The sequence below is a fragment of the Cryptomeria japonica genome, chromosome 3 (assembly GCF_030272615.1).
Source record: "Cryptomeria japonica chromosome 3, Sugi_1.0, whole genome shotgun sequence".
Lineage (NCBI taxonomy): Eukaryota > Viridiplantae > Streptophyta > Pinopsida > Cupressales > Cupressaceae > Cryptomeria > Cryptomeria japonica.
This window is the reverse complement of record NC_081407.1, coordinates 19058677-19078727: the sequence shown is the minus strand read 5'-3', so window position 1 is coordinate 19078727 and position 20051 is coordinate 19058677. Positions and strand designations below refer to the sequence as shown.

The 20051-nt window shown below is 38.6% G+C and overlaps 1 protein-coding gene across 4 annotated transcripts in view; it reads left to right on the top strand.

Annotated features, from left to right (window-relative positions):
- LOC131049111 (uncharacterized) overlaps positions 1-20051 on the top strand; it is a 76272-nt gene that overhangs the window by 48501 nt on the left and 7720 nt on the right. For all 4 annotated transcript variants that reach the window (XM_059218016.1, XM_059218015.1, XM_059218014.1 and 1 more), the window contains exon 3: positions 18-131. In XM_059218016.1, coding sequence (XP_059073999.1) covers positions 18-131 — 114 coding nt within the window. The remainder of the gene's footprint in view (positions 1-17; positions 132-20051) is intronic.

Below are 20051 nucleotides of genomic sequence, written 5' to 3'. Positions count from 1 at the left end.
ATGGTTTGTATTTGCAGAGAAGAGTTTATTTATGCTTGAAAACGCCAGAGACAACCCTCAGAAGAAAGAAAATGCTATGCCAAGTAGCAGTAAGAGTTCACTAAGAACTACTGCTGTGCCAGAAAGCCAAGGTAACATGAGTTAATCTATTTATACTCTTTATTCTCCACGCTTCTGGTTTTTATGCAAATTTCTAAAGAAAATTTAGTTCAAACTTCAAAACAAATAAGTTTCCCAAAATGAAAGTTTAAGACATTTAGGGCTTGCTGATGCAATTTTTTCCCCTTAATGTTTTATTTTTTATATTTGTTATGTACTATTTTGGTATGTTATGGTATCCAACCACATATAATTAATACGTGATCAAATAGCTTTCTGAAAATATAGTTTGCCTCAAAAAGTAGGTTTGCTGGCTAAAAACAACCCAAAAATTTTTCTAGGCAATGATTGCTAATGATGCTTTTTTTCCCCCTCTTTTCTCAATATAGGATGCTTGTGTGTTGTATATAAATCTTGACGGAGCTATGAATTTTAATGAGAGGTCAAAATTGATTAATTAATTAGGCAGACAATTAAAGATGGAAATTGATGTGAGATTTAACTACAACACTCAAAATAGTATAGTAGGATTAAATAAGATATATGATCCAGGGTTTATGTCCTGTGGAACCCAAGAAAGCTTATATCCACCAAATTTTGAACATGAAATGCCTAGGATGCTAATAAGGAAAGTTAAAACCATCACAACAGAGATTGACACAAAGACACTCCTTCCTCCCAAATGATGTTTGAAACAAATGAAAATTTCAACAATTGTCATTGCTTGAATTCTACTAATGTGGTATTCGGTAACAATGAGATAGAAATGCCGAATGTCATATGCTGTACACTGCAATGGTTTATGTGAAGGTAAGGAAATAATAGTTATAGAATAGTCATTGGTAATAGAACAGAATGATTTACAATAGAAACTGAATGTTTCTATGTTGATAAGATGTTACAGGTGCTTTCATTAATAGGGAAAACATTGGAATACATGTATATATTTCTCATAACTCCTGCCTTTTAAATATATTTAATGTAAAAGGGAGATCCAATGACTGCATCACGAGGACTTAGAATCTATAATGATAGCCTTAGGACTTTAAGCCGCTTACAATTGAACACTATTGGCCATCTCATCTAGGACTAGATAATTGAGAACGAATGCAGGACTAACTGTCCTCAACAAACAATGATATTTGATTTTGATATGCTTTGATGGAATTCATGTTTGTCTTTCACAGTGCTCATCCAGCACCTAGATCCTCAGATCACAATGAGGACTAATTTCTTGTAAACAAGCTATTACTGAGGCATTGAATTGGAGCTGATAAAAGTTCACAAGAATTAGAATGCCGTTGATCATGGGTGACAGTAATACAATCAAAGTTCCAGTAGTTACGAAGTTGCCTATGTTACTGCAACTGAGATGCTAATGATAGTTTTCAAGGGTGACACTGTATTCGACATGTTATCATGATGATTGGAATTTGCAGCTGTTCTCCTATCTGACAGTGGACTTTAAATCTTCTTCAAATTGATATTATCATGGAGACATTATTATGATCAATTATGGTTACACTCTGACAAAGTTCATATGTATTAACTTTGGGCACTGTTTAAACCTGCAACATGAAAAGGTAATTGGCTACAATGATTTAATGATGATAAGTAAATAATTATAGGGATTTATGTTCTCTAGAAGGCTGCTATTCTCTTCAAGTTTAGGTTCCCTGTCACCATGCCCTTCAAAGTATTGAGGGTACATGATCAACTATTCTCATCCAACGTGTTATCATCTTTAGGATTAAGAGCTATTCGAGTCATTTGCACCTAGTGTACTGCTCAATTAAAATATTATACCATAATAGTTTGTTTATTTCAGCAATAATTAATCTTCCATGTTGAATTATCTTGGGTATGCATGATTTGGTCTTAGTTCTAATTAATATGCACCATAATTAGTCAACAGGCTATATAGTGTAGGCATTGCCTACTGGAATCAAGTATTTATCATGCTGGAAAATTGTCTCATGCCAGAAAGAACAACTTTCAGTCAGTTGAAAGTTTGAAACATTCCTCACCCCAAGCCTGAAAACAAACCTTAACTTGCAACCAATATTTTTGTTTGGAAGGATGCAAAAATCTTTTCTTGAGCTCAAGAATCTAGTAGCACTAAAACCCTGATATTTTCATATTGACTTTTCATTTACTGCGAGTAGATTGAAGCAGCAGCTGTAGAGAGATTGGTTTTGGTTTGTCTCATTTTCCTGCTGTGGTTGGGTTTTGTAATATTTTTCTTGCAAACCCTTCCCATTTGTCATCATTGGCATTGTTTACAGCACGACACAATTTTCCAGAATCTTAAGGTAAGTCACTTGCCATGGTTTTGGTAAATCTTTTTTTTGAATTCTGTACGCAGTAATTGCTATCTTGGAGTGCTCTGCATTGGGTTTACAAAACCAGTATTTTTCTTTTCCTGGTTTTGGGTGGAACTAATTTGTCTTGGTATGTCTTTTCCATCAAAACTGTCTGTTCAAAGTCATTTGTCGCAGAGGGTATTAAATAGTTTTGAAGGTCTCTGTAATGGGTCAGAGCCCTATAGTATTTTGAGAGTTTTGGGTGCATGAAGATGGCTTTTTGGAACACAAAGCTTGTAATCCAAAAGTAGAATTCAATTCAGAAGCATGTGGCCCATGCAGCTTCACAATCTTCCAGCGAATCAGTACATTGTGGTGTTAGAACTGTAGCAGACAAATTTGTGGCTGAGTATTCCAGCCAAGAGGCGTCTTCAGAAGATGATGGTGAAAACTAGATCTGATTTTTCAAAATTGAAATAAGTGTGAAAAATTCATTCTGTTATTATTTTGGTAATCTGTCTGATGGCAACATGACAAGATATCCCTGGTGATTAAAAAAGTGTGAAGGAATTAGACTGCTCAATTGGTAAAATTTGTGTTTCTGAAAACAATGAATTGAAACCCAATAATTTGGAAATGCAAAATAGTATTTAAGAATATCAATCCTATTGGTGTTATATCAGTCAGTCCATAGGTATATCTTGAAAACCAAATTCATACAAAATCTAACATCATCAATTTTTTCGATGACAGTATCACAATCTCCCACATTTTTAAAAAATCAATAATTATGAGTAACTCTTGTTGTTTGCTGCCTTTATTCATACCTAGCACTCTAGTAAAAACCAAATTCAACAAAACTAGCTAAAAGCCATACCAATGTATTTGGCATTAGAGAAAGAGACAACTGGAAATGGTATTCATCAGAAAAATTGTCTCCTACATAACAATAACAATCTCCTTCGTGCCACAAGTGCTTTTCCATTCAAAACCCTAGATAACCAAATTGGAATTAAGTCCAAAAAAAGGAGTATTTTAATATAAAAAAGAAGAAACTAACTCAGCCTAAGGGTCTGTGGTCTAAAAATACTAGATGGCATTTGTAAGAATGTGATGGTTCAAACTGCCCATGCCAATAATATGATGTAACTTTAACACACTTGTGACAAGATTCTAATTTGGAGAGTAGTCCAACCCATCAATCCCACTAATAAGATGCATAACTCTCCCAAACATTTTGTAAGTGTTGATGGTTGTTTTATGACCACACCAACATAGGATAAAAATGCCAAAGACACTTTATCCTCTCTTGAGCAAAATAGCCTTTTATGCTAAGATTGCAAAAGTTCATAAAAGTGATTCCAAGGTTCCCATGCGAACTTGTGACTTTATGATGGATATAGCTCATTTGGTAAGATGTGTGCTGGTAATCCAAGGGGGACTTACGCTTTTGTTGTTCTTCACTTCTCTTGATGCTATGGCTGGAACTTCATCATCAAATATTGCAAGATTCTGATGCTTCTTCCTAAAACAGACTTAACTGTAACTGAAAAAAAGGACAAAAGTGAAAAGGTTAAGAAGTTCTAATCTACTCCTAGGGACAATGAGGGTAATGGATCATGCTCCAATGAGCGGATTCCCAATAACCAAGTCCTGCTTTGCCATGCTCAGCAACAAGTCCATGAGAATTGGTGCAATCTTCTAGGGATTATGCAAAGAGTTTAATATCACAATGAACACCATCATAACGAACAATGCACATTCCATGATAGAAGTTAAGCATCCATATAAAAAAGGGTCAGGCTAACTTTACATTGCAAATAGAAATTATCTGTGCAAAAAAGTATGAATCATTGAAATTCATCAAACATTGTCACATTCTCCATTAACATCAATGCACTTCTAACAATTTGAGAAATCGAAGGAATACCATGCGACGAGTTGAAATAAACATGAATCCACCATATCTTCAATGAAATCAAATTTAATTTTTCCAAGTCTTATAACAATGTGTTCTCCTTCTCCTACTCTACTTTTGCTCTAAGGAGCAAGAGCTCTCTATTTCTAATGAGCTATCTAATGATTTACAGATGAGAAGGCATGAGCCTTTTATAGAGATCCTTCCACAAATGAACAACCAAGATTGATTTGCAATCAAGGGCCGAGATTGTTGATGATTTGTAGCAGCGGGAGATTCGTTCTCTGATCAGAATTTAATATATTAAATTATTTATGAGGCCGACTCAAGTATGAGACGCCTCCACTTAATTAATAATTAATATACATGATCGTCGACTTGGTAAAGAGTTACCTCATTTCATTTATGTGAAGACGTCCCTTTTGGGGCCATCTATTCTTGAAGAGACACCTTGATTTGCTCATATACTTATTGTTGGCAATTTGGAGGAATTGATTGTGTTGCATTGATGTTTGTCATTGATGTCAACACTAGCTGCTTTGGCTGTTTACCGGTATCTAGTTGGTCCCGGTAGGATGTTTGGTAAGATCATGTTGATCCGGTATGCTTTGGTCTGTGGAATTGGTTATTCATGTGTTCCTAATATGTATCACATTCAGTTGGTTCAGGATTTGATGATCCAAAAGCTATTAGTTGTTCTAGTAATCCTTTTGGTTATCAGTGAGGGTTTCACCGATAGAGCTTTGTTGAAGATCTTTTGATATTATGCATAAGTGGTGTTGGTGCAGCTTCTAGTAGGGTTTTAGGATGCTGATGATTATCATGTTCGTGTTCCGGTTGATCGGTAGTGTTGTAGTTAGCACCGGACCTATTCTATTCTAGGTTATGTTATCTAGGTTATGGATAGGTTTCTGTAATGCATTGGAGGATGTTCTTGATGCGTTACCGACGAGATTTAAGGATTGGTTTACATTGTTTTCAGCCTAAGCCGACTTGGTTGATCATTAGATCGCGGGTTTAAGTTATGAATTTATTGTATTATCTTTTAGGTGGCCGACTTAATTGTTTAGGTCCCGGGTTGGTATAAATATGATGTAAGATCTCTTTGTAGATCATAGGAGATCATGTATGGTATAGAATTATGCGAACAATGTTGTAATCATTCATGCAGAGGATTTGGTCGATCATAGGTGATCGAATTGGATTTGTGGAAGAGGTTTTAGGCCTCCGGTATTGAGCTTAATTGGAACTGTACTCAGGCATGGGAGATGCTATACTTGCAATTCAATCTTCATTCCGGATTGTTGTCTGATGTTTTCTGTAGTCAGTGAGACTCTTTTTGTGATGAGCAGTGTGCTCTAGGCTGTTGGCCTTCCTGCATGTGCAGGCCCCTTATTGTAATATTTATTCATTTGATCAGTGAATAGATATTGTGGGTCTCCAATCCCATCGTGGTTTTTCCTCTTTAAGGTTTTCCACGTATAAATCTATGGTGTTATGGTGTTTATCTTTGTGCTTGCATTGTTGCTTATTGTTATATGCTTTTATGTTTACCGGTTGCTGAGTTGTTGTATTAATAAGGTTAAATTTCTCCATTCCGGTAGAACATTGATTCACCCCCCCTCCCCCCCCCTCTCAGTGTTCTTGGATCCCAACACTTATGCAATATTCATTCATTTGTCAATGGAATGAATTGAAAAGAAACGAGCACTTGAAGAAGGAATCATTATTTTCAAAATAATCAATATCTTCAGCATATTATCATTTTGCTTCAGATCAATTTATTTCAAGGAGATATTATATCATTTGGGTATTCTCACCTAGGAGAGGTGCCTTCACTCATTCAGTAAATTGGCCTTGTGACTGGCCAAGTTGTATAGCAGATTTTCTGTTTTGTTAAATATATAAGAGATTATTGTTGCTGGGTTTTTTTCTTCTTCAAGAAGGAGGGTTTTTTCCATGATAAACTTCATGTTCATTATCTGACATGTTGCATTTTTTATTGCTTACATTCCTGATCATAAAATCAACATGGTATCAGAGCAGATTTAAGACAAGACCTGATTAGACTTGACCTTACGCCAGTCTGAATACGGGTAGATAGATGGGCTTTGCCCTAATTCTCAAATGCGATGATGGAGGGAGAAGATAAGGGGGAGGAATTGCAGGAAGATGTAACAGAACCAAAGAATTCTACACACAGTGTTGTTGTTCCCTATCCTCACTAGCGACTGGTGTGCCCCTCCTATTGGGTATTCGGAATTTTGGGCTATGGTGGAGCTTGGTCTACGTGCTACGTGACGTGCTTTTGCCCATGTGTGACCTTCGGCTGCATTGTGCATGTTGCAGACAAGGGAGTTTCAAGTTGCTAGCTCTATGGCACTCTGTATTTAAAACAATGCAAGACACGCAATGGATTTCAAAGAATCGATGTTGTTTAATTAATCAAGGAGACAAAGCTCCTTTAAATAGAGTTACAAAGACGATGTTTCTAAAAGAAACAATCGTTAACTAGAGGCGAAATTAGAAACAACTTAAATGACCATTAATAACACAAAGAGAAAGATATTATTCTAATACCCTCCCTTAATGGTCATCGTTCTAACTACCAAGAGAAATAATAGAGAAGGTTGCCCCCTTCTTCTCAGAACACGTTGCAACAGAAGACAAGAGCCTGCCACTAACTCTGCCACTTGAGATGAGTCTGCCATTAACTCTCCTAGAAATTGCAGAACTTCTGGAGATACCCAAAACAACACCAACCGTCCAACCTGATGTTGGAGAACTGTCCCTCCCTGTAACCAGAGACACACCAAGAGCAGCTATCACGATTTTGAGGAAAAAATCGGCAAACCCTCCAAACTATTGCAATTGAGCAAGATGCCCAAAAATAGACTGCAAATAAGAGACTAGTGCAGATGTTCGCACAACAACTCCAGGTGCGACTAAAAACAGACTGCAACAAAGTACAATTTTTTTGAGGAAAAAATCATAAACCCTCCCATGATTTTTTTCAGGGACAAAAAATATTTAAAAACCACACACTTTTTTTTAAGAAAAAAAATATTAAAACCCATCAGATTTTTTTTTCAGGTAAAAAAATATTAAAAACCAAAACAAACATCGATGCCCATAAGCCATCTTCATGCTTTTTGAGGCAAGAAAAACGAGGTACTGAGAAGATGCTAAGTGCACAAAACCTGACTGCCTTTCAACATCAAGTTGGTCAATGACGCCATCTTGCACGTTTCCCAATGCACGGAAAACGAAAAATTGAGAAGAGGCATTGGCACAAAATTCAAAAAATTCGAATCCAAATGCAGAAACAGAGGCAGATGCAGGTACAAACTTCAAAAAATGAAGTACGACGGGCACGAATTTCAAGAAAAATTCCGGCTGACCCCAAAAAATCTGAAGACAACCCAAAAATCGTTGCAAAAAACCTAGAATGAATTTGTTGTCGGAATCTGGATCTGCTGGCTTGAAAATTGAGGCACGAAAATCGAGGCACCCAAAAAATTCGGACGACCCAGTTGAGATCTCGAAAAACCCACCACGAATCTGTGCTCAAATTTTTTTTTTGATTGAATCTGGAGGGTCAAAACCCTAGCTGAAAATGCAGATTTCCGTCCAAAAATGGCAGAAAGAAATCTGTAGGCGGGAAAAAAACACGTCGCGTGGTTGCGTGAAATGTAGGAGAGACAGGTCGCCGGACAGGGCAGAAAATAGCAAGAAAACCCTAGTAGTTGCAGCCAAAACGAACTACCAAAGTAGCAATTTCGAATAAACAAAGAAATTTTTCAAAAACAACTGTTACAAATTCATGATGAATTTTTAATTGAAAAATTATTTCGAAAATAACCAAGGCTCTGATACCATAAAATAGTGCGAGACACGCAATGGATTTCAAAGAATCGATGTTGTTTAATTAATCAAGGAGACAAAGCTCCTTTAAATAGAGTTACAAAGACGATGTTTCTAAAAGAAACAATCGTAAACTAGAGGCGAAATTAGAAACAACTTAAATGACCATTAATAACACAAAGAGAAAGATTTTATTCTAATAGTATTGTATGTTAAGATTCTTGTGTGTGCAATGCTTGTATTCCTTCTTGTATTGAAAGAAACTTCAGGCGATGTACAGTCTGCCGGAGCTCTCGTGTAATGACTGCTGTGTTCATTGCTACTGTGAGAGATGTGCTCTCTGCTAGGAACAAAGAGAAATAAAATACCACGCAGGTTGGAGCAAGCCTGAAATATGCTCTCCCTTGCTGAGCAAGTCGACCCCAAAAGCAATTGGGGACCAAATCAACCGGGAAAGCGATCCCGATTGCCGACATCTTTGACAAAATGGAAGAGTTGTTGGCATAGTAGTCGGATTGACAAGCATCGAAATGATCGGCGGGTGAGTCGTCAGTGTCGACGATGCATTCATTGCAGACAATGTTTTTGGTTGACTTCAGAACGGAGGACGGCAAATTGGGTCCACGATTTTTTAGAAATGCTCGCAACAAATGATGTAAAATATGAAATTATTAAAATAAAATAAAAGGTGAGGTTGTTGCAAATTCGAAGGTATGGGGAAGAGAAAATTTATTCGTCCATCTTCTCCTTTGGTTTGAGTGAAAAAGGCATTGAGCATGATGAAAGATAGCATATTTGAAGGCGAGGATGAGCCATCTTCAATGACCACAGAAGAGCTTATAAGGGGAGCTCGGCTTCTTGATACCGAGAACCGTATTCTGAAGGATGAGGTGCAAAGAACAACACTGGAATTGGATGGAACCAAAGAGAAAATAAAGGCTAAAATACTAAGAGAGATAGAGACATCTCTAGGCCGCCCTCTTGATTTAGAGCCGCAAGTTCCCCCTGCCATACCACATGTTATTGTCATCAGTGGACCAAGCGGAGTAGGAAAGGATGCTGTCATTAAGAGACTGCATCAAATTTGGAAAGGACAGTCCATCGTTGGGCTACGTATTTGCATATCCTTGTTGTCGGGCGTGAAGTTGGAAAGAGTAGATTTATGAATTAATAAAGGCGTGAAGATTGAGTCTCTAAGCTTTGAAGCCATGAGGCTTCTCCTGGCCATCACTTTCAGAGTTTTTACTCATACTTGATATTGAAGGTTCCTTGAAGATGTTGCAACACATAGGAGACAAAAAATGACTCCAGCATGTGTCATCTTTTGTTGATGGAGGTATCGCTGAATGCATGAATGCTCAGTTGGACATTAGAATGGAAGAAATTACTATTGCTAACCTTATTTGGTGACGCCAAGGCTTGGACGTGTGTTGGGCATACAAGGGTAAAAGATTTGCTGGGCATTTAATGAGTTATTAGATGATAGTCCCAGGCCATACAATGAGACGTGAGCATGTACCTAGGCTGGTTATTCCCTTTTGGGGGACGTTTTAGTGGCCTCTACATTCAGAATTGAAGAGCCAACAAAGAAGTGCAGATTGTAGGCATCCAGAGGTCGCTGACATTGCTATGACAGATGGAGTGATAAATATTCCACTCTGGGTGTGCAGTAGTGACATGAGGATTGCTGACATTGCTATGACAGATGGAGTGATAAATAATCCATTCTGAATGTGCAGTAGTGACATGAGGATTGAATATTCATCTTCTCTCAGCAGTGATCTCAGATTTCTCCAGAAAAAGTCACCTCAGGGTGTTAAGAATGAATCAAGGAGCAAAAGGATGATGAGAGATTGCTTAAGGAATTCAAGGGAGGAAGAGCTTGCTGCATCCTGTGAGGAAGTCACATAGGCTGAAGAAATGTATGGAGTCACAACTTACAACCATGGGACTGAGTTGAGACATCTCTCAAAGGGGAAGAGCCTATACAGATTGCTATCAGTTTCTTTGAAGAGGAGGAATTAACATTCAGAGGGAGTCTGACAAAACAACAGAGGCAATCTTGGACGAGGAGGTCAGGAGGTCGATGGAAGTACTTGGAGCTTTAGAGGGAGTCACATCATCATGAAGACTTGTTGTAATGTATATTTCTTTGAGACGGAGAAATATGAGGTGAAATCCCTTGTAGTGTATATTTCTTTGAGACGAAGATGTGGTTCTATTCACCCTCTGGGAGTAGCCATGGTGGATATCATGTTGAGAGACTCCATGACAACATCATGTTGAGCGACTCCGTGATGAATCCTTTCTACTTGTGTTTTTACCACACATGGGAGTAGCCATGGTGGACGTCATGTGGAATGACTCCATGACAACATCACATTGAGTGACCCTGTGATGGGCACTTGTGCACATGTTCCTTTCCACACATGGGAGTAGCCATGGTGGACGCCATGTTGAGTGACTCCATGACGATATCACATTGAACGAATTTGTGATGAACTTCCCTCCACAAATGGGTGTAGCCATTGTGAGTATCATGTTGAGAGACTCCATGACATGAATATCTGTAAACAATATCTCCCTAGCTAAAGGGAGTGTGTAATATCCCTTGGCTAATCTGACCTTGTTTCGCTTATTTGAACCCCAAGGAATATTGTCAAACACTTGCAATACAATGTTTGAAGCCGCTGTAGTGAATTCTTTATTTGTTTTCTTTGGGTTTGTATGCTGCAAATGAAGTTATGGAAAGCTTCTAACAATGCAAAGTTGTTATAGAAATGATATGCTAGCTGTTTTAGACCTTACACACACATGGAATGACTGAAATTAACTAATACAGCTAGTTGACATTACGACAAACACTTGTCATGCATCCCAATGTATACTACAGCCATTAGGTATTTAAGCAAACAATTGGCATGAAAGCTAAGTGGTTGATCAATGTTGAATGTTACCATGAATGTGGAATATGCAAATTATATCTCCATTATACATATGCAACCTCCAAGTATTTCATGATATAATCATAATAGAAAATGATGCAATGAAGTAATGATTTTCTAATACAATGACCATAGATAGAAAACCTGGAATTTCAATGGCTGCCTTGATATATTGGTTTGATTCTCCTCATATGCAAATCCCTTGTCAAATATATATAGCTGTTCAACCTTTCTAAATCCCCTTCTATAGAACTCAAACTACTGTAGCGCACTGTTCACGGCACTGTTCATGCACATTGTTCATGGCACTGTAGCGCACTATTCATGCACACTGTTCACGGCACTGTAGCGCACTGTAGTCTCTTTCAATCTGCAAACAAACTCTGAAATAAACCCTCCAATCAGCTCAATATTGACTTCTGAATGAAGCCAACTCTCACAAGCATAATCAGATGATATTGCACACCCTCTATATGCTGTTACAATGAAGAAGCCACGCTCTCCAATGCCGACAAGCCTTGAATCCTGCAGAAACCCTTGGTATTCTACACTTCAATGCTCCAGAGAAACTTCAATCAAAAACTCCAATCACATAATCAATCCCCCTTCTCTTCTTTTCAGAAGCCTTATATATATTTCCCATGAAGGTTTGATTTTCTCCAATAAGGCATTAAATCAATTAAATGATATTAAATGACATTTAATGATATAATATTTTCACTTTGTCATTTAATATTTCACCTTGGTAAAAGAGCCACAATTAATTAATTAAATGGTCCCCTTTAATGATACTTGGACCCTTACTTAAGTTATAATATAAAATTATATTATAACTTAATAATATAAGCTCAAAACATTAATGTTATTTAAACTAAATAAACATTAATATCTCCATTAATATTCAACATTTTTGAACGCCGTCTGAACTGGGAGCTGACATGATGAAGCTGCATATGACCATACCCCCTTTACTAAAAATAGCAGGGGTCCATCTCTAACATCCCAAGACTTACTAAAAATAGGAAGTAGAGCAAATGATGTCCGAATGATGCCAAACGAAGACCAAACTGAAGCACTCTGAACACTGGAGATGATACCAATCCTCAAAAGACCCTCTTTCCAACACATTAGCCTACGAGGGTCGGGATAATAGGCTAATCTCACAAAATCCAAGTCTGCTAAAATGGGGACATTACAGAGTGTTGATGACTTCTAGTAGCGGGAGATTCATTCTCTGATCAGAATTTAATATATTAAATTATTTATGAGGCCGACTCAAGTATGAGACGCCTCCACTTAAATAATAATTAATATACACGATCACCAACTTGGTAAAGAGTTACCTCATTTCATGTTTGTAAAGATGTCCCTTTTGGGGCCGTCTATTCTTGAAGAGACACCTTAATTTGCTCATATACTTATGCAATATTCATTCATTTGTCAATGGAATGAATTGAAAAGAAACGAGCACTTGAAGAAGGAATCGTTATTTTCAGAATAATCAATATATTCAGCATATTATCATTTTGCTTCAGATCAATTTATTTCAAGGAGATATTATATCATTTGGGTATTCTCACCTAGGAGAGGTGCCTTCACTCATTCAGTAAATTGGCCTTGTGATTGGCCAAGTTGTATAGCAGATTTTCTGTTTTGTTCAATATATAAGAGATATTATTGTTGCTGGGTTTTTTTTCTCCCTCGAGAAGGAGGGTTTTTCCTAGGACAAACTTCATGTTCATTATCTGATATGTTGCATTTCTGATTGCTTACATTCCTGATCATAAAATCAACAGAGATTACAAGATGGAACCCTAATTAGGGTTTCAAAGTAAATGACCACCTTTTATGCAAAAAGAACTAGAGTAAAGAACCAATAACTAGATGTCAACTAAGCATCAAACAACTCATCATCTAGAAGTAAGCATCCCTTATCTCTCTCTTTGTTGGCAAATTCAATGAACCTAGACATTACTATCTCGAGTTCATCTACAGAGACACTTGGAGTAGTCTCATTCTTGTACTCCATGATTGTTGTATCCTTTTCACACTGATTGAGAGTCCTCTCCCATGCTAGCTTGAGTAGTTGAATCTTGTTCATGAAAATGATGATTATGGAAATGTCATCCAGGCAACTCCCTTAGAAAGAACTCATGTCCTTGAAAACGTATTCATTGACCTTGCTCTTTGTTGATGTGTCTTTTGTACATGACAAAACACAGAATAAAATACCTAAAGGTACCTTATCCTCTCTTTAACAAAGTTCCCGACTGCTGAAGATCTCGCCGAAGGATCAGTCAGAGTAACTCCAAGGTTCTGTTATGTAGGATCTCTACGTTTGGATAAGCTCTCTGTGGTATGATGTGATTTTGCTGGAATCACAAGGGGACTTACACTTGACAACCTAAACGTCTGATTTGCTGGAATCACAGGTACTATTAACTAATTGGAAGATAAACAAATGACAAAAGATGCAGGGTTCAGGAAGTCTACTCTACTACCTAGAATGCGAGAAGATGGATGAATGACTAGGTGGAGTCCTACTGGCCTGAGTCTCACCATCAGGTTTGAACAATCTGACATCAACTCAGTGCGATCTTCTAAGGGATGCTTCCAATACGTTCAAATCGTACACCATCAGACTGATCACCATTCAAGATAATGCATGAACAATAGATGTGTAACGACTTAAGATTAAGCTCATTTTATGCCAGTTGACCACGCAGGGCGCACTTACAATCAGTAAGAGGCTAGTGGTATGGACTAGACGGATTCCACATAGGTGCATTCAACAATTTTCTTCATTCAATCTAATTATTTACCATCTACAATGAAGATTCAACAAGAGACCATGCGTATTGTAAAGAAACGACATTTTTCACCATATCTTCAATAAAAAAGGGGTTCATTTACAATCAAGGCAACAATTTCCTGCCTTCTCTTCCTAATTTACTCTAATTGCTACTCTATCAGTTGACTTTTCACTATTTCTAACTATTCACCCCACTACTGACTATTGACTAACTATTCTCTATTAGCTAACCATTCGCCTTTACAAATGAGGAGCTAGGGCTTATATAGTGCCCTCAATACAAATCGATGGCTCAGATCAACTTGAAATCAATGGCCGAGATCTTACAATGAAAATCCTAATTAGGGTTTGTTACAACAAACTCAATTCTGGCCAATGAAACAATTGTATTGTTTGGACAGGTCTTCTCTGGAATATTCGACCAATAGAGAACTGGGGTAGGTACATCGAAGTTTGTGCCATCTCCAATGAGTCAAAACATTGAATCTGGACACGCTGAGGTGGACCAATCCGACTGGAGGAGTGATGACTGGGATGCCACCTTGTTTGACACTTGTAACTTGGTAGATGCTCAATTTGATGATGCTGAGAAGCTAACTTTAATTAACTCTTCTGAAACTGTCTGCTTCTTCAACGAACCCTTGCTTTAACCTCCTTTGTCTTTGATGTGCAGGATGGATGGTGTACCTTTCCTTCAAATGCTGGACTGGAAGAGGTCGTCCCTGATGATGCTGGACCGGGGAAGGCCGTCCTTGTTGATGCTGGATTGGAGAAGGTCATCCTTGTCTTGGCCTGGTCTTCTTTTAACTGCAAGACAAACCAAAAGATGATTAAGGACTCGTAATAGATTTATTTCAACATAGCATTTTCTACCTTAAATCATCAACAAGAAGATGTTAAAATGAAGCTTGCTCAATATTCTCCCCAAGGACAGGCCCTATAAGGATTTCGCCCTAGACCCTCTGGAAGGGTCAGGAGCGAAATTTGCATTCCTGGCTCAAATTGTTCTCACTTTGCAACCGTACTTGCTTAGATACATGCCCAAGGATGCCCTCATTCTCAACCAACACCAATCTTGATGCAAATTTGGGGCAAAAGAGAGGTTTTTAAGAATTTCGCTTTGGACCCTTTGGAAGGGTCAAGAGCGAAATTCACTTTTTAGGACAAAATCTATCATGTTTCCTCTCCAAAATACCTTCCAAGGCGAGCACACACTAGTTTTCCTTCCTCTAGAGCCCAGGGATCCACGCCTTGACCTCTATCATGAGCAATTTGAGTGAAATTGGGAATTTCGCTCTGGACCCTCTAAAAGGGTCAGGAGCGAAATTCACCTTTTAGGTCACAACTCCTCATCTTCTTCACTTCAATTCATCTTGCAGGGCAAAGTAACATCATTTCAACCTCTCCAAAATACCTTCCAAGGCGAGCACACACTAGTTTTCCTTCCTCTAGAGCCCAGGGATCCACGCCTTGACCTCTATCATGAGCAATTTGAGTGAAATTGGGAATTTCGCTCTGGACCCTCTAAAAGGGTCAGGAGCGAAATTCACCTTTTAGGTCACAACTCCTCATCTTCTTCACTTCAATTCATCTTGCAGGGCAAAGTAACATCATTTCAACCTCAACTACGCCTTAGGACTCCTAGTCTTGACTTGACACAAGGAGGAAATAGGTAGATGAAGAATTTCGCTCTGGACCCTTTGGAAGGGTTAGGAGCGAAATTCAATTTTTGCTCGCTTATTCACACTCAATTTCACTTCCTCCACTTCACTTCATCTGGACTCCCTCATATTGAATCCACTCCTCAACTTGGCAACATTGGTTTGATCTTCACAAGGCCCAAAAAGGAGAATTCACTTAAAAACATAGCCAGGAACAAGACCTATCTAGGATTTCGCTATGGACCCTTTGGAAGGGTCAGGAGCGAAATCCTTGTCTTAGCTCAAAATCTACATTTTTGGTGGCCAAAATCCATTCAAAGGCAATCTTAAGGGCTTATCTTACCTAGGTCTAAGCTTGGCCTGACGCAAATTTTAGAGAAAATGATGGGTTTTAGGATTTTTGCTCTGGACCCTTTGGAAGGGTCAGGAGCGAAAATCTTGTTTTAGGCTCATTCCTCCATCATTTCAACTTGAATTCACCTCCAAGACTAAGGACACATTGCCTCACTCCTAACCAGGCCATAAAAATCAAAGTTTTGACTTGTCTTGCAAAGAAAGTAGGTGATCCTAAGATTTTCGCTTTGGACCCTTTGGAAGGGTCAGGAGCGAAATCCTTGGTTTGGGCTAATTTCCATCATTTTTCAACACCAATTAACTTCAAAAGGCAAGAACATGTCTCCTCGCACCCATCCAAGCCATGAAAACCTAACGTTTGACTAGACTTGCAAGGAAAATAGGTGGTTTTAAGATTTTCGCTCTGGACCCTTTGGAAGGGTCAGGAGCTAAAATTACTTGTTGGCTCAATTCCTTCAAGTTTGATAATCATTGCTAAGTCAAAGTCATTCCTGAGGACCTCTCCCATCAAAACTCGCCTTAGTCAGCACTTGGCTTGGCACAAAATTGGGAAAAAAGGTGATTTAGAGAAAATTCGCTCTGGACCCTTTGGAAGGGTCAGGAGCGAATTTCTTAATTTAGGCTTATTCCTCCATAATTTCAAGTTGCATTCACCTCAAAAGGCTAGAAAACACTTCTCTTCTCACGTCCAACCCTAGTTTGACATGATTTTGCAAGGGGAAATAGGTGGTTGAAGAATTTTCGCCCTGGACCCTTTGGAAGAGTCATGAGCGATTTTCATCATTTGGCTCAATTCCTTCAAACTTGATAATTATTGACCATTCAAGGACATGCCTAAAGACACCTCTAATCTTGACCAACACTAGACTTGGCATAAATTTGAGGGAAAAGATAGGTTTTGAGAAAATTCGCTCTGGACCCTTTGGAAGGGTCAGGAGCGAAAATCTCATTCTTGACCAAAAATCATCATTCTTTCAACTTGAAACTTCATTGCAAGGTAAAATCTCATCTCTCTTCGCCCTAGGAACAAGGTTTTAAGCTCAAGCAAGGTAAAAAATATAGGCTTGTAAGGAATTTCGCCCTGGACCCTTTGGAAGGGTTAGGAGCAAAATTTCCTTCCTTGGCTAAAACACTCATTCCTCAACTTTTTCAAACGTCCTTAAGGATTTCAATATGCCCATTCTCTCTTTCAACATGCATTGGACATCAAAATTTGGCCAAATAAGGAAAGAAATGAGGTCTAGGAGGATTTTCGCTCTGGACCCTTTGGAAGGGTCAGGAGCGAAAATCTCATTCTTGGCTTGATTCTCCATTTCTTCAACTCCAATCCACTCTAGAAGACAACTAGACATCATTCTTCACCCAAGGGATAAGGTCTTAAGCCAAAACAAGGTCAAAAGAATAGGCTTGCAAGGAATTTCGCTCTGGACCCTTTGGAAGGGTCAGGAGCGAAATTCACCTTCTTGGCTAGAATCCTTCATTTTTTCAAAGCTCTCACACATTTCCAAAGTCCAAACACGTCCATCCTTCCTTTCAAGATGCTTTGCAAATCAAAATTTGGTCAAACTAGGGAGGAAATGAGCTTTAGGAAGTGAAAATCTCATTCTAGGCTTGATCACTCACTTTTCCAACTTCAAACCATCTCAAGAAGCAAACTTAGATCATTTTCCACCTAAGGGACAAGGTTTCAAGCTCAAACAAGGTAGCAAATGAAGTTTATGATGAATTTCGCTCTGGACCCTTTGGAAGGGTCAGGAGCGAAATTCTCTTTTAGGCTAAAATCTTGCTCTTCAAAATCATCCAACTCCATCTCAAGGCAAGAACATACCAATTCATTCCCCAACATGCCCTAGAAACCAACACTTAGTCAAAATTTGAAAGGAAATGAGAGCTACAAAGATTTTCGCTCTGGACCCTTTGGAAGGTTCAGGAGCGAAAATCATGTTTTGGGTTGGATCCTTGATTTTTCCTATTTTCATCCTCTTTGGGAGGCAAACATAGATCCTTCCTCATGCATCTCCACCTTGGTCTTGACTCTTGCTAAAGGAAAAATGAGTGTTTTCAAGAATTTCGCTCTGGACCCTCTGGAAGGGTCAGGAGCGAAATTCATCTTCTTGACTAAAATCCTTCATCTTTTAATCTTGACAAGGCTAGAACATTCAAAAATACCTTCAAACATGCCTTAGGAACTAGAAATTTGGCCTTGATAAGTGAGAATTTGAGGTCTTCAAGGATTTTTGCTCTAGACCCTTTTGAAGGGTCAAGAGCGAAATCCCTATTCTTGGCCAAGATCCGGACTTCATTTTCACATTTCTTCATTCAAACAAGCGTTTTTATCTTCATTCAAGCCCGGGAATGCGTTAGTTCTAGGTTTTGGTCAAAGTAGAATGTCTTATGGAGAATTTCGCTCTGGACCCTTTGGAAGGGTCAGGAGCGAAATTCGCTTTGGACACTTTGGAAGGGTCAGGAGCGAAATTCGCTTTGGACCCTTTGGAAGGGTCAGGAGCGAAATTTGGTCTCTCCGTCAGGATCATTTTATGGAATAAAATGTCACTTATACTTTAAGTTATCTTCCATATATACTGTCAGGATGTTTGAGAGTGGTTTTGGACCTCCTGGAGTTATATTGCAAAATCTAGTTTTTGGAGGATTCTTCAGTTTTCTAGACTTAGTCAAATTTCAAGATCAGGACATTCCAGACAGCCAAATTTCAGGATTAGGACATTCCAGACTTAGCCAAATTTCAGGGCATTTGAAGATCAGGATGACATTCCAGACTTCACCACTCACCAACTTGACCTAGCTTGGACCTTCAAGAATGATATTCACTCACCAAGCAAGACACAATTAGCAACAAGATAAAAACCAGGCCCTAAGGAAGACTTTCAAAGAAACCCTAATTTTGGGGCCCCAAAGACTCAACCTAGCTCAAGCAGAGCCTGCTATCCAACGATCCCCCTGACAACACTCATCACGCAAAGGCTAACAGACAAAACCCTAAAACCTAGAAAGCAAAACCCCACAAAGCGAAAAAAGTAGGGGTCCCCATTTGCAATGGGGCGATGTGTGAATATGTCACAACACTCTTCAAATTATCTGTGGTCATTTCCTTATCTTCCATTTCTTATGCAAACAATTCCTCCATTGGGGAGAGGATTTCTATCTGAATTTCTTTGAGTATCCTCCTTAGTCGGGCTGATTCTTCATTTGACTTCTCGAAGGCTTCTTTTCCTAATATCACTACACAGTGCCATCAATGTGTCTCGAGGAATCTCCATCAATGCTCCTAGGCATGGGATAATCTTGGTAGATATGAGTGTCTTCCCAAGCATGATCAATATCCTGGATTAACCTGAGGATGGCCAAAATCTTGTTATACATTTGCACTAAGTCCCCAATGAATGTATCCACCTCTTTGTGAACTTTCTTCAGCTGGTCTTTAGTTCCGTGAGCAATTATCTTTATTTCTTCAAGGACTTCAATTGATTCCCTTGGAAGGGTAGTGGGTAGAACAAATGTCTCATCTTCCTGTCTAACCGGCTTCATTAGGCGCTGCACATATTCACCTAAGGATTTGTGGTCAGTCTTCAACTTCTTGTATTCCTTCCAATTTCGTGATTTGTTCTTTTAATGCTGAGTGGAGTCTTCAAAATCTTCAATGGCTCGGGCTCTTGAAGTAGGTCATAAATCAATCTTTGTTACGTCATACTCCTCTAGAGTGATTTCATCCCTTGTCTACTCTGGGAACTGCAACATGTAGATTTCTCTATCCTGATCCTCCTCTTATCATTTGGGAGAACTTCTTGGCTGTCTTCTTTTCTTGTCGACAACTCTCATTCCTTGAGTCTTTTCCTTCTAACTTTTGATCTTGGATTTCTGGAGGAAATTTAAGATGTTGTAAATTCTTCTTTTGACTTGCAATTTATCTTTGGATCCTTGGGGTCTAGAACTAGATTTCCTTGAAGCCTGGATGTTTGGAGTTTGAATGTCCTCCTCAACGTTTGGAACTGGAATTCTTCCTCCATGAACTTCTTGAGATTGGATTTCTTCTTGAACTTGTATGTCATAAATTGGATCTGCTCATCTTGTACCTCC